Here is a 15,407-nt window from a genome sequence, read left to right on the forward strand (position 1 = left end):
AATACCAATGGAACACAAACCTGTTGCCCTGATCATAACTGATATAAAACCACCACCCAACCAGTCTGCCCTGCAGTGCAGCTCAAATTACTGGTTATAAAAGTAAAATGAACAGCTGCTTGCTTGTGTTGCTGTTATTTGTTATAAATATTAAGTATCACATTTGCTTGATTGCCTGCAGACAGTTTGTGATCGATCAAAATTCAATTCGAAAATTGTGAAATCATGACACTGACTGACTGGACTGACAGAGAGAGACTGAAAGAGAGAGTGAGAGAGAGAGAGAGAGAGAGGTCGTCGGTCCATGCCTGACAAAGTATTTCAAATAAAACCTTTTTTTTGTCCACACACAGTCCTACATGACATGACAGCACACCTTTTCACTTCACTTGCGTCACTTTGTTTGTGAGCGGAGCCGTTGTGCCTCAATTAGCCTACATGTGTTCAGTTGTTTTTGTTTCGTTTCCATTGTGTGTATAATTCGACTGCATGCGTTGCGCGGTGGTGGGGCCGATCTACAAGCTCACAACGCGTCGCGCTTCAACGCATTGTGAGCTTGTAGATCTGCTCTAATTCTGCAGCACAAGCCAGCACGGCACAGCGCAGCGCAGAGGGGGACAACAGGGGGGCCCACGACGGAACAGCCGGGTGTCGCTTAACTAGGATGCAGAAGTGACGGCGGTTGGAAGGAGGAGGCGACGCGCGGCCGTCGGAGGCCCCCCAACCGACCGCAGCTTAAATAGGTGAAAAATCTACTGCGACGGAACGGGCTGCGAACTGCGATGCAGGGAGAACGTAGCTGCCTATTATTTTAGCTCTGACTCTGAGATGGAAAGTGTTTAAAAAAAAATAAAAAAACGCAACCTAGCGCGAGGCCTCGATCTACCCTAAAAGCGGCCCTGACTGTACCTACATAACGCTGACGCTGCATAACGTTGGCTACTCGCTGCAGTGATAGCTATGGTTTTATCATGACCAATGTTATGCTAGCTAATCCCCACAAGTTGCAAAACTTACATAACTAATTAGCAATGGTGTTGTTTTTTCCCCAGGCAAACCAGCTATGAACAGACTGCAAGCTGCTGTACAGACTGTACATTGGATGGAGATGAATCACGATGGCATTTTCATTGATAGAAAATGACTCTGTTCTTAATGATATTAAAAACAATGACCAGTGACCACAGCCCCTTCTTTCTATACTGTAAATTGTTTTTCCTTTTTCTAACCCTGTATATATATCTGTACCCATGCTATACAAACTGTTAATACAATAATCAATGAATCAGGTACAACTGTTGAGCAGGTGTCAGAATGAGCTATATCTAGCTGAATTACATTCTGCATGGTGGGCTACCAACATGAGACAAAATTACAATATATTTATTTAATCATAACCACAGCAATGTTATATTTACGTAACATCTCTACAGCTTAAATCAAATGGAAAGTAGTTTCCAAAGTAGTTAATTAACATTGATTTTACAATATAAATTGGGGGTCCTAGAGACAGAAATGCCATAAAAGTTTGGGGACCACTGGCCTGTAGTGAGCTTGCAGATCAGCTATTTTCTGAGAACAGGTTGTATATCAATATCTACAAGGGACGTTCAATATTTAGGGACGTTCCAATTCCTAGGGGGATGATTTATCTCCCTACCCCTTGACACTCCTTATTTAGGGACAAGGGGAAGGGGCAAGGGCTGAGGGGTAGGGTTAAAAAAGGAATTGGGATTGGGCCTAAATCTTACCAACAAGGAGCTGGATCGTACTGCTGCCCACGTTTGGAACGTAACAGCGGTAGGTCCCTCCGTCCGAGAACATCACCCCGGTCAGGCTCAGGGAGACGTTACCGCGTTGCAGCTCCTCATGAAACAGGAACGTCCTCTGTTTGTACACGAGGTTCACGCCGGTGGTAATGGGATGTCCATCTTGGAAAACGTAAATGTCTGGTGGGTTCAGGTCAGCTCTGGTCCAAAACACTGACCGTCTCTCCATGTCGAGCGGAGGGTCAACGAGACACGGAAGGATCGCCTCGCCTCCCAGTCTGGCCAGCACAGGTTGAGAGGACCCGATGACCTGGTGGAGTCCTAAAAACACAACACAGGTTGAGAGGACCCGTTGACCTGGTGGAGTCCTAAAAACACAACACAGGTTGAGAGGACCCGTTGACCTGGTGGAGTCCTAAAAACACAACACAGGTTGAGAGGACCCGTTGACCTGGTGGAGTCCTAAAAACACAACACAGGTTGAGAGGACCCGTTGACCTTTGACCTGGTGGAGTCCTAAAAACACAATGCTGTCACGTGAGCTAGAGCAGTGGTTCCCAAAGTGGGGTCCGGGGACCCCCTGGGGTCCTTGAGGCAGTTCCAGGGGGTCCCACAGCTAAATGATAGTTTGGAACCAAATGGACCCTCATGGGTCTGAAACTCTGAGTGTACAAATGGAACCAAATGGACCCTTATGGGTCTGAACTCAGAGTGTACAAATGGACCCTTATGGGTCTGTAACTCAGAGAGTGTACAAATGGAACCAAATGGACCCTTATGGGTCTGTAACTCAGAGAGTGTACAAATGGAACCAAATGGACCCTTATGGGTCTGTAACCATGAGTGTACAAATGGACCCTTATGGGTCTGTAACCATGATAGTGTACAAATGGAACCAAATGGACCCTTATGGGTCTGTAACCATGATAGTGTACAAATGGAACCAAATGGACCCTTATGGCTCTGTAACTCTGAGTGTACAAATGGACCCTTATGGGTCTGTAACTCTGAGAGTGTACAAATGGACCCTTATGGGTCTGTAACTCTGAGAGTGTACAAATGGACCCTAACGGGTAGAAATGTGTTTAAAGGAGAATTCCATACTTAAAAGCCTTTCTTACCTTTCTTTGTAGTTGTTACGTCCCCACCAAAGAGGTCCAGGTGTTATTTTGTGCAAAAGCTCCTTATTGGCTATTTCCCCTACCATAAGCCCGAAATGAATTGCATTGAATTGAATGGGATGTATGGGGTGTTGTGCTAATTCGCTTATTTCCATCGAAATAAGTAGTAAAGTGTGCCGCTTGGGTTATTATTTACATTATGAAGAGAGGATATTTACAAACAAATTATAATTTTGAGCGATGGAAATAAGCGAATTAGCACAACACCCCGTACATCCCATTCAATTCAATGCATTTCATTTAGGGCTTATGGTAGGGGAAATAGCCAATAAGGAGCTTTTGCACAAAATGACACCTGGACCTCTTTGGTGGGGACGTAACGACTACAAAGAAAGGTAAGAAAGCCTTTTAGTATGGCATTCTCCTTTAAATGGGGGTCCGTAGACTAATGCATGTCAAACGGAGGGTAATTGAAATTAAACGGTTTGAGGATCACTGCTATAGAGCCCTAAAAGTCTTCTCTTATGGGGGTCCCTGGCATTAGCTATAATCTTCTCTTATGGGGGTCCCTGGCATAGGTTTAATCTTCTCTTATGGGGGTCCCTGGCATAGCTTTAATCTTCTCGTATGGGGGTCCCTGGCATAGCTTTAATCTTCTCTTATGGGGGTCCCTGGCATAGCTTTACTCTTCTCTTATGGGGGTCCCTGGCATAGCTTTATAATCTTCTCTTATGGGGGTCCCTGGCATAGCTTTACTCTTCTCTTATGGGGGTCCCTGGCATAGCTTTAATCTTCTCTTATGGGGGTCCCTGGCATAGGTTTAATCTTCTCTTATGGGGGTCCCTGGCATAGCTTTAATCTTCTCTTATGGGGGTCCCTGGCATAGCTTTACTCTTCTCTTATGGGGGTCCCTGGCATAGCTTTACTCTTCTCTTATGGGGGTCCCTGGCATAGCTTTAATCTTCTCTTATGGGGGTCCCTGGCATAGCTTTACTCTTCTCTTATGGGGGTCCCTGGCATAGCTTTAATCTTCTCTTATGGGGGTCCCTGGCATAGCTTTACTCTTCTCTTATGGGGGTCCCTGGCATAGCTTTACTCTTCTCTTATGGGGGTCCCTGGCATAGCTTTAATCTTCTCTTATGGGGGTCCCTGGCATAGCTTTAATCTTCTCTTATGGGGGTCCCTGGCATAGCTTTACTCTTCTCTTATGGGGGTCCCTAGCATAGCTTTAATCTTCTCTTATGGGGGTCCCTGGCATAGGTTTAATCTTCTCTTATGGGGGTCCCTGGCATAGCTTTAATCTTCTCTTATGGGGGTCCCTGGCATAGCTTTAATCTTCTCTTATGGGGGTCCCTGGCATAGCTTTAATCTTCTCTTATGGGGGTCCCTGGCATAGCTTTAATCTTCTCTTATGGGGGTCCCTGGCATAGCTTTACTCTTCTCTTATGGGGGTCCCTGGCATAGGTTTAATCTTCTCTTATGGGGGTCCCTGGCATAGCTTTAATCTTCTCTTATGGGGGTCCCTGGCATAGCTTTACTCTTCTCTTATGGGGGTCCCTGGCATAGCTTTAATCTTCTCTTATGGGGGTCCCTGGCATAGCTTTAATCTTCTCTTATGGGGGTCCCTGGCATAGCTTTAATCTTCTCTTATGGGGGTCCCTGGCATAGCTTTTCAATTGGTGCTCAATTAGTGTCACTTTTGGGGGCTGTACAAGTGATGTGGGGGAGAGTAATTTAAAACGGATAAACAAAGAGTATGTATTAAATGTAGTATAGCATATAATAAAATAAAATAAAATGTATAGTCACGATTCACCGATCCAGGATGACTTGATTCTAAGCTTAAAATAATTTATATGCGGTAAATATTTTTTGAAAATCTCACGGGGAAAAAAATGAATGGCCTATTTTTAAGTGGAACCACCACAAAATGGCCTAGTGTATTTAACTTTGTGTTTTTGGAACTTTTTTTCCCCGTCATATGGAACTCACGGGGTGCCAACTTAACTCACGGACCTCCACCACTACAGCCAGGGCCAAATTAGCCATTGGGCCAGTGGGGCCGTGGCCCAGGGGCCCTTGGCTCTCAGGGGCCCTTCAAGGAAACTGGATTGCAAAGAACTGGGTTTGAGGCTCTGAAATTGGCCATTGATTTAGTTAAATTTAGGTCAAAAATATGATAAAAACACAAAAAGTTCTGCATGCTCACGCGCTATGGGGGCCCCAAAACATTACCGGCCCAGGGGCCCTTGTGGGGGTTAATCCGTCCCTGACTACAGCCTACCACCAGTACCACATAAGGTTTAGGCTGCGAGGCATGCAGCCTAATATACAGTAATGTCATAAACGTGCATGCAGGTCACCACAGTGACAGAGACAGACAGAACAGGAGCGGAGGAGGAGATGCAGAGTTGCAAAACAGCATTTGTCACGTGCGTGCATGCGGGGGGGGGGGGGGGGGGGTGAGGAGCAAGGGTTCATGCAGGTTTATTTATTTAAGATACAACAAGTTGCAAGTTGCGTTCTTTTTCTTTTTCTTCCTGTAACCATGGTTTCAAAATCGTAATGCCGTTGATCCTGCCGCATGAAATGCAATGCATTTCTCCCATATATGATTTTATTTAAAGTATTTATTTAAAGACGGTTATACGCCGCGGACAAAGCCAACTCGGATCATGACAAATCATGACAATGAACACAATATTTTGGGGCCGATCAAATCATTAGAAAGAAGAAAATACAGGCAGGAGACAACACTATTTGTTTTGTTTTTCTTCTTATAAATGATTTGATCGGCCCAAAACATTGTGTTCATTGTCGTGATTTGCCACGATCCGAGTTGGCTTTGTCCGCGGCGTAACCGTCTTTAAATAAATACTTACCCCATTCTGACCGGGCACCCATTTTGGTGTCGGCATCATGTTATGCTTTAGCTATTGAAAAATAGCAGATCTACAAGCTCATAGCGCGCCACCGAGTGGCGCGCTACGAGCTTGTAGGTCTGCTATTTTTGAAAAATCTAAAAAAAACGACTGACATTTTTAGAATCTGATCTCAGGTCAGAATGGGTTAATCAGACCAGTGTGTGTGTCCATGTGGAAACCTCGTATGAATCTGATCTCAGGTCAGAATGGGTTAAAGAAAAGCCTATGGGAGAAATGCATTGCATTTCATTTCCTGGGCCACTCGTCGTTCTGAAAGGGGGAGGGACTGTGACGCTCTATACACATTTCAAACAGACAGTCATTCGACACCCAGACCAAATGGTCAAAGTTCTCTTCCTCCCATATTGGGTGTGGTCAGGTCAGAACAACAGGAGACCTCTCTGGTCTAGATGCTTCTACATCAAAGTGGCCTATAGCTATTTACCATAGAGTTCACGCTGTGAATATGGTGACTGTGCGTCTGTCCTGTTGGCTCTCTCACCCATGCATGAGGCAAGAGAGACCATGGTAAGGGACTGATCGTTATTTATCCACCAGGGGGGGGGGGGGGGGGTGATTTCATTTTTTTTATTTTTCCTCATCCCCCCCCCCCCCCCATCACCATAGACTATATTTATTTTATATTCACACCAACAGTATAGCAGCATAAAGTAAACGCTGATCGTTTATTAGGCGGCGGCCGTCTGGGGTTCATTTGGTTCCATATCCGTCATTACATTATGGTCAACACTCAACACTGATGATATGCCATTGCATTCTTCCAACTAAATATTTAAATATAGCATTATGTAAACCTACAAGCTCACAACAACACGCTGATGACGCGTCACAAATTTGTGAGCTTAATAGATTGGCTATTTTTGAGGTGAGCCTCGTGCGTAAACGTGCGTAAAGTCATTCTATAGCCAAGCTGCCAAGGCAGTGGGCACGCCTCGCCTCTGTGCCCAAGCCCAGGATGATGAAAATGAATGAACGCTAAATAAATATGTCACGCAGTCGCATACCATAATACTACAGCGTCATACTCCACAGAGAAAAGCACACATGTGCGCAACACCAACGTTCAACTGCCTGCTCGGCTCATTTAGCCAGCCAGGCACCACCGAATAGTGTAACTCTTTCTTTAATCTATTACAACCACATACGCAGACAAAAGTACATGGCACCACGGACAAAACACAAGTAGGCTACTGTGACGCACACACCAACAATCCACCATTGCAATGCGAGTGCGCAAAGATGCACATGACAGCTGCTAGACCTAGAATGCCTGTGATCATTTAATTATACTTCGTAAATTTTCATGTACTGTACATACTGTATGTAACAACAAGAGCCGTTCTATAAGGCTAGACAGCTGCATGCTTTTAGATCAGCCCTATACCGTCAAACTGCCTAAACTGTTCACTGGAGATGTACGAGTCAATGGCAAAGCTTTTGGAGTCAATTTGAGACAGCAATAGACAAAAACACGAGTCTCAGTAAGTCTGATAAATTCACATATTTAAAGTGAGTATTCTTAAGTGCAGGCAGAGCGGCTATGTAGTCGCGGGATTGGCTTTATCAGACCAGAATTATGACAATGCCATTAAAATGCTAGGCAGGCTGCATGTCGCGCGTAATTGTAGAACGCATCAGGGCATTCACTCTGAAGAGTGCGGGCGCAGACACCACAAAACAGTTTGCAACCAAACAGCCAGTCGATATACAGCGCATGATAGACGCGCCGACCACGACAACGACAGACAGGCTGACCACAGTGTTGCAGATGCAGTTAGTAGTGTAGCAAGCAACTCTGACAATAGTATTACTGCAGAGTGCAGACAGCTACCATTAAGGATAGATGCCCCCCCCCCAAGCCAAAATAAAAATAAACATATCCCTAACAGTCCCTAACACTTTTAGTTTAAAACAATTATCTAGACTATATTAATGGAATGTGGTTCCATCAGATACGACACAAGTGTAATGCTTTATGGTGTCGTCCACTCACAGTTGACAGTTTTTGTATTGAGTTGTACATGAAATGTACTGTAATTCTGCAAACTAACTTAATAAAGCCCACTTCCAACATATACGAATAATAACTATAAAAATGCTTTAGACTGATGGTCCGATTGTGCAATGTGTTAGTCCGTAGTTTTCAATACAGAAGTGGTTTAATCCAGTTTGTGGCCAAACGCCATTTCCCTCCCCTCGTTTACTTCCCGTTTACATTGAGCGTCTTTCACAGTTTCGCTCCCTCCCCCACTATACGGCCGTTGGGGAAGTTCCGACAGAAATCAGCCACAGCCTGGATTAAAACACTCCTTTATAGAAAACTACGGGCTAATATTTATACATTGTACAAGCAAAACATGTCAAAATCCATCAACATCATCTACGATAAAAAAACAAAAACACAATCTAAATCTTAGGCTACCGTTAGCGATAGTAGCACACGCCCAGGTCAGGACTACAACACAGTGAGTCGAGTGTAAATAAAGTTGTTTTATCGTTACCTCTCACAGGTAATGTGTCGTAACCGCTGGGTCTGATCCCCAGCATCATCACAAACATGTAGAAATACATCCTCATCGTCCAACAGCAACAACCCGTCTCCGAGAGAGAGAGAGACGCCATCGTTACACTCCCGACGCCCCAGAGAACCAAGAAACAATGTCCACTGTCTCACTGTCTCACTCCCGACCCGCACAAAACCAAAGAAGAATATCCGCTGACCGACTCTCCATGTCGACCGGAGGGTGAACGTGACACGGAAGGATCACCTTGCCTCCCAGTCTGGCCAGCACAGGTTGAGAGGACCCGTTGACCTGGTGTTGTCCTAAAAACACAACACAGGTTGAGAGGACCCGTTGAGCTGGTGTTGTCCTAAAAACACAACACAGGTTGAGAGGACCCGTTGACCTGGTGTTGTCCTAAAAACACAACACAGGTTGAGAGGACCCGTTGACCTTTGACCTGCTGGAGTCCTAAAAACACAACACAGGTTGAGAGGGACCCGTTGACCTGGTGTTGTCCTAAAAACACAACACAGGTTGAGAGGACCCGATGACCTGCTGGAGTCCTAAAAACACAACACATGTTGAGAGGACCCGTTGACCTGCTGGAGTCCTAAAAACACAACAAAAAAAGGCCCAACACTGGTTATGGTTATGAATATGAACATTAAATCTTACCAACAAGGAGCTGGATGGTACTGCTGCCCACGTGTTGAACGTAACAGCGGTAGGTCCCTTCGTCCGTGAACATCACCCCGGTCAGCCTCAGGGAGACGTTACCGCGTTGCAGCTCCTCCAGAAACAGGGACGTCCTCTGTTTGTACACGAGGTTCACGGCGGTGGTAATGGGACGTCCATCTTGGAAAACGTAAACGTCTGGTGGGTTCAGGTCAGCTCTGGTCCAAAACACTGACCGTCTCTCCATGTCGAGCGGAGGGTCAACGAGACACGGAAGGATCGCGTCGCCTCCCAGTCTGGCCAGCACAGGTTGAGAGGACCCGATGACCTGCTGGAGTCCTAAAAACACAACACAGGTTGAGAGGACCCGTTGACCTGGAGTCCTAAAAACACAACACAGGTTGAGAGGACCCGTTGACCTGGTGTTGTCCTAAAAACACAACACAGGTTGAGAGGACCCGTTGACCTGGAGTCCTAAAAACACAACACAGGTTGAGAGGGACCCGTTGACCTGGAGTCCTAAAAACACAACACAGGTTGAGAGGACCCGTTGACCTGGTGGAGTCCTAAAAACACAACACAGGTTGAGAGGACCCGTTGACCTGCTGGAGTCCTAAAAACACAACACAGGTTGAGAGGACCCGTTGACCGTTGACCTGGTGGAGTCCTAAAAACACAATGCTGTCACATGAGCTAGAGCAGTGGTTCCCAAAGTGGGGTCTGGGGACCCCCTGGGGTCCTTGAGGGAGTGCCAGGGGGTCCCCAGCTAAATGATAGTTTGGAACCAAATGGACCCTCATGGGTCTGAAACTCTGAGTGTACAAATGGACCCTTATGGGTCTGTAACTCAGAGAGTGTACAAATGGAACCAAACAGACCCTTATGGGTCTGTAACTCAGAGTGTACAAATGGAACCAAATGGACCCTTATGGGTCTGTAACTCAGAGAGTGTACAAATGGAACCAAATGGACCCTTATGGGTCTGTAACTCAGAGAGTGTACAAATGGAACCAAACAGACCCTTATGGGTCTGTAACTCAGAGAGTGTACAAATGGAACCAAATGGACCCTTATGGGTCTGTAACTCTGAGAGTGTACAAATGGACCCTTATGGGTCTGTAACTCAGAGAGTGTACAAATGGAACCAAACAGACCCTTATGGGTCTGTAACTCAGAGAGTGTACAAATGGAACCAAATGGACCCTTATGGGTCTGTAACTCTGAGAGTGTACAAATGGACCCTTATGGGTCTGTAACTCTGAGAGTGTACAAATGGACCCTAACGGGTCAGTTAAATTAACATTGATTTTACAATATAAATTGGGGGTCCCAGAGATAGAAATGCCATTCAATGGGGGTCCGTAGACGAATGCATGGCAAACTGGGGGTCCTTGACAACCAAATGGACCCTTAAGGATCTGTAACTCTGAGAGTTGGAACCATCCATTTGTACACTCTCAGTTAAATTAACATTGATTTTACAATGTAAATTGGGGGTCCCAGAGATAGAAATGTGTTTAAAGGAGAATTCCATACTAAAAGGCTTTATACCTTTCTTTGTAGTTGTTACGTCCCCATCAAAGAGGTCCAGGTGTTATTTTGTGCAAAAGCTCATTATTGGCTACCATAAGCCCTAAATGAAATGCATTGAATTGAATGGGATGTATGGGGTGTTGTGCTAATTCGCTTATTTCCATCGAAATAAGTAGTAAAGTGTGCCGCTTGGGTTATTATTTACATTATGAAGAGAGGATATATACAAAAAATATATAATTTTGAGCGATGGAAATAAGCGAATTAGCACAACACCCCATACATCCCATTCAATTCAATGCATTTCATTTAGGGCTTATGGTAGGGGAAATAGCCAATAAGGAGCTTTTGCACAAAATAACACCTGGACCTCTTTGATGGGGACGTAACGACTACAAAGAAAGGTAAGAAAGCCTTTTAGTATGGCATTCTCCTTTAAATGGGGGTCCGTAGACTAATGCATGTCAAACGGAGGGTCGTTGAAATTAAACGGTTTGAGGACCACTGCTATAGAGCCCTAAAAGTCTTCTCTTATGGGGGTCCCTGGCATAGCTTTAATCTTCTCTTATGGGGGTCCCTGGCATAGCTTTAATCTTCTCTTATGGGGGTCCCTGGCATAGCTTTAATCTTCTCTTATGGGGGTCCCTGGCATAGCTTTAATCTTCTCTTATGGGGGTCCCTGGCATAGCTTTAATCTTCTCTTATGGGGGTCCCTGGCATAGCTTTTCAATTGGTGCTCAATTAGTGTCACTTTTGGGGGCTGTACAAGTGATGTGGGGGAGAGTAATTTAACCCATTCTGACCTGAGATCAGATTCATAACGAGGTTTCCACTGGACACACACTGGTCTGATGAACCCATTCTGACCTGAGATCAGATTCTAGAAATGTCAGTCGCTCTTCGATTTTTCAAAAATAGCAGACCTACAAGCTCGTATCGCGTCACTCGGTGGCGCGATATGAGCTTGTAGATCTGCTATTTTTCAATAGCTAAAGCACGACATGATGCTGACACCAAAATGGGTGCCCGTTCAGAATGGGATAAAACGGATAAACAAAGAGTATGTATTAAATGTAGTATAGCATATAATAAAATAAAATGTATAGTCACGATTCACCGATCCAGGATGACTTGATTCTAAGCTTAAAATAATTTATATGCGGTAAATATTTTTTGAAAATCTCACGGGGAAAAAAATGAATGGCCTATTTTTAAGTGGAACCACCACAAAATGGCCTAGTGTATTTAACTTTGTGTTTTAGGAACCGAGGGACAGGGCGGAGGGGATCGGCCAATAGGAAAGGTGTAGCCTAGCAGTTTGTCAATAATCTGACCTTTTCAGCATTTTGACCTTTTTACCTCCTCTATGACGATTTCCTGTTGTGACTTTATAGTCGTGTATATATTCGTACGTCTCTAAATGTTTTGATGAATTGAAAATGTTCAAAACTCACGTCTGGTCGGGAGCTGTGGTACACTTAATTGTCCTCACCAGTTTTTCTGTCGTAGAACAGCGGAGCAGCATTGTTTGACCAGCTGAGAGGCTGTCACAGGCATCTAAACATATGTTTTCACTCCTAAAATGTATAAAACTAATAATAGCCTATGTGAAATGTGAAAAAAATATATTTTGTAAAGGCATGTCATATGAAATTTGTATAGGATATTACCAAGTGTGCAAGCTTATTAAAATCGCGCAATTAAAAACAATGCTTCAAGCCATTTAAATAGTGTTTTGCATGAGCGTATATACCGCCCTCCTAACTTCATTCCATGGCTGGATCGAGAGGCATTTGCAGTGCTGCAGCTTTAGATTTTCTTTTCGCAGATAAGTATAAGCCAGGGACCGAGGCCATGCAGCTATATAGTCAAGTCTATACCAACCAACTGCAATCTACAGCCATGTCTTTCTCGCGTTACGTCTCGTCCTTTTAATTAAGGATAAACCTGACGCACTCGAGTCGAATGCCACTAAATGTGACATGCCGACAGTGCCTACTAGGCAGCAAAGTGGGGCATCTTTTCTTTTTTTTCCCCGTCATATGGAACTCACGGGGTGCCAACTTAACTCACGGATCTCCACCACTACAGCCAGGGCCAAATTAGCCATTGGGCCAGTGGGGCCGTGGCCCAGGGGCCCTTGGCTCTCAGGGGCCCTTCAAGGAAACTGGATTGCAAAGAACTGGGTTTGAGGCTCTGAAATTGGACATTGATTTAGTTAAATTTAGGTCAAAAAGATGATAAAAACACAAAAAGTTCTGCATGCTCACGCGCTATGGGGACCCCAAAACATTACCGGCCCAGGGGCCCTTGTGGGGGTTAATCCGTCCCTGACTACAGCCTACCACCAGTACCACATAAGGTTTAGGCTGCGAGGCATGCAGCCTAATATACAGTAATGTCATAAACGTGCATGCAGGTCACCACAGTGACAGAGACAGACAGAACAGGAGTGGAGGAGGAGATGCAGAGTTGCAAAACAGCATTTGTCACGTGCGTGCATGCGGGGGGGGGGGGGGGGGGGGGGGTGAGGAGCAAGGGTTCATGCAGGTTTATTTATTTAAGATACAACAAGTTGCAAGTTGCGTTTTATTTATTTAAAGTATTTATTTAAAGACGGTTATACGCCGCGGACAAAGCCAACTCGGATCATGACAAATCATGACAATGAACACAATATTTTGGGGCCGATCAAATCATTAGAAAGAAGAAAATACAGGCAGGAGACAACACTATTTGTTTTGTTTTTCTTCTTATAAATGATTTGATCGGCCCAAAACATTGTGTTCATTGTCGTGATTTGCCACGATCCGAGTTGGCTTTGTCCGCGGCGTAACCGTCTTTAAATAAATACTTACCCCATTCTGACCGGGCACCCATTTTGGTGTCGGCATCATGTTATGCTTTAGCTATTGAAAAATAGCAGATCTACAAGCTCATAGCGCGCCACTCGGTGGCGCGCTATGAGCTTGTAGATCTGCTATTTTTGAAAAATCTAAAAAAACGACTGACATTTTTAGAATCTGATCTCAGGTCAGAATGGGTTAATCAGACCAGTGTGTGTGTCCATGTGGAAACCTCGTATGAATCTGATCTCAGGTCAGAATGGGTTAAAGAAAAGCCTATGGGAGAATGCATTGCATTTCATTTCCTGGGCCACTCGTCGTTCTGAAAGGGGGAGGGACTGTGACGCTCTATACACATTTCAAACAGACAGTCATTCGACACCCAGACCGAATGGTCAAAGTTTTCTCTTCCTCCCATATTGGGTGTGGTCAGGTCAGAACAACAGGAGACCTCTCTGGTCTAGATGCTTCTACATCAAAGTGGCCTATAGCTATTTACCATAGAGTTCACGCTGTGAATATGGTGACTGTGCGTCTGTCCTGTTGGCTCTCTCACCCATGCATGAGGCAAGAGAGACCATGGTAAGGGACTGATCGTTATTTATCCACCAGGGGGGGGGGGGGGTGATTTCATTTTTTTTATTTTTCCTCATCCCCCCCCCCCCAACTCCATAGACTATATTTATTTTATATTCACACCAACAGTATAGCAGCATAAAGTAAACGCTGATCGTTTATTAGGCGGCGGCCGTCTGGGGTTCATTTGGTTCCATATCCGTCATTACATTATGGTCAACACTCAACACTGATGATATGCCATTGCATTCTTCCAACTAAAGATTTAAATATAGCATTATGTAAACCTACAAGCTCACAACAACACGCTGATGACGCGACACAAATTTGTGAGCTTAATAGATTGGCTATTTTTGAGGTGAGCCTCGTGCGTAAACGTGCGTAAAGTCATTCTATAGCCAAGCTGCCAAGGCAGTGGGCACGCCTCGCCTCTGTGCCCAAGCCCAGGATGATGAAAATGAATGAACGCTAAATAAATATGTCACGCAGTCGCATACCATAATACTACAGCGTCATACTCCACAGAGAAAAGCACACATGTGCGCAACACCAACGTTCAACTGCCTGCTCGGCTCATTTAGCCAGCCAGGCACCACCGAATAGTGTAACTCTTTCTTTAATCTATTACAACCACATACGCAGACAAAAGTACATGGCACCACGGACAAAACACAAGTAGGCTACTGTGACGCACACACCAACAATCCACCATTGCAATGCGAGTGCGCAAAGATGCACATGACAGCTGCTAGACCTAGAATGCCTGTGATCATTTAATTATACTTCGTAAATTTTCATGTACTGTACATACTGTATGTAACAACAAGAGCCGTTCTATAAGGCTAGACAGCTGCATGCTTTTAGATCAGCCCTATACCGTCAAACTGCCTAAACTGTTCACTGGAGATGTACGAGTCAATGGCAAAGCTTTTGGAGTCAATTTGAGACAGCAATAGACAAAAACACGAGTCTCAGTAAGTCTGATAAATTCACATATTTAAAGTGAGTATTCTTAAGTGCAGGCAGAGCGGCTATGTAGTCGCGGGATTGGCTTTATCAGACCAGAATTATGACAATGCCATTAAAATGCTAGGCAGGCTGCATGTCGCGCGTAATTGTAGAACGCATCAGGGCATTCACTCTGAAGAGTGCGGGCGCAGACACCACAAAACAGTTTGCAACCAAACAGCCAGTCGATATACAGCGCATGATAGACGCGCCGACCACGACAACGACAGACAGGCTGACCACAGTGTTGCAGATGCAGTTAGTAGTGTAGCAAGCAACTCTGACAATAGTATTACTGCAGAGTGCAGACAGCTACCATTAAGGATAGATGCCCCCCCCCCAAGCCAAAATAAAAATAAACATATCCCTAACAGTCCCTAACACTTTTAGTTTAAAACAATTATCTAGACTATATTAATGGAATGTGGTT

The 15,407-nt window shown here is 44.8% G+C and overlaps 2 protein-coding genes across 2 annotated transcripts in view; one reads left to right on the forward strand and one right to left on the reverse strand.

Moving 5' to 3' along the window:
* The window catches only part of LOC310873828 (chemerin-like receptor 1), a gene marked incomplete at both ends in the record, with an annotated part of 592,518 nt that overhangs the window by 514,362 nt on the left and 62,749 nt on the right, over positions 1-15,407 (forward strand). The window lies entirely within an intron of this gene.
* The window catches only part of LOC310873308 (uncharacterized protein), a gene marked incomplete at its 3' end in the record, with an annotated part of 29,040 nt that overhangs the window by 12,982 nt on the left and 651 nt on the right, over positions 1-15,407 (reverse strand). The window contains exons 2-5 of the mRNA XM_083785656.1: positions 9,015-9,353; positions 8,557-8,659; positions 7,220-7,269; positions 1,752-2,090 (exon numbers count right to left, since the gene is read on the reverse strand). Of these exons, the coding sequence (XP_083641782.1) occupies positions 1,752-2,090; positions 7,220-7,269; positions 8,557-8,659; positions 9,015-9,353 (831 nt within the window). The remainder of the gene's footprint in view (positions 1-1,751; positions 2,091-7,219; positions 7,270-8,556; positions 8,660-9,014; positions 9,354-15,407) is intronic.

Source organism: Protomyctophum parallelum, assembly GCF_964188405.1.
Source record: "Protomyctophum parallelum genome assembly, chromosome: 16".
NCBI lineage: Eukaryota > Metazoa > Chordata > Actinopteri > Myctophiformes > Myctophidae > Protomyctophum > Protomyctophum parallelum.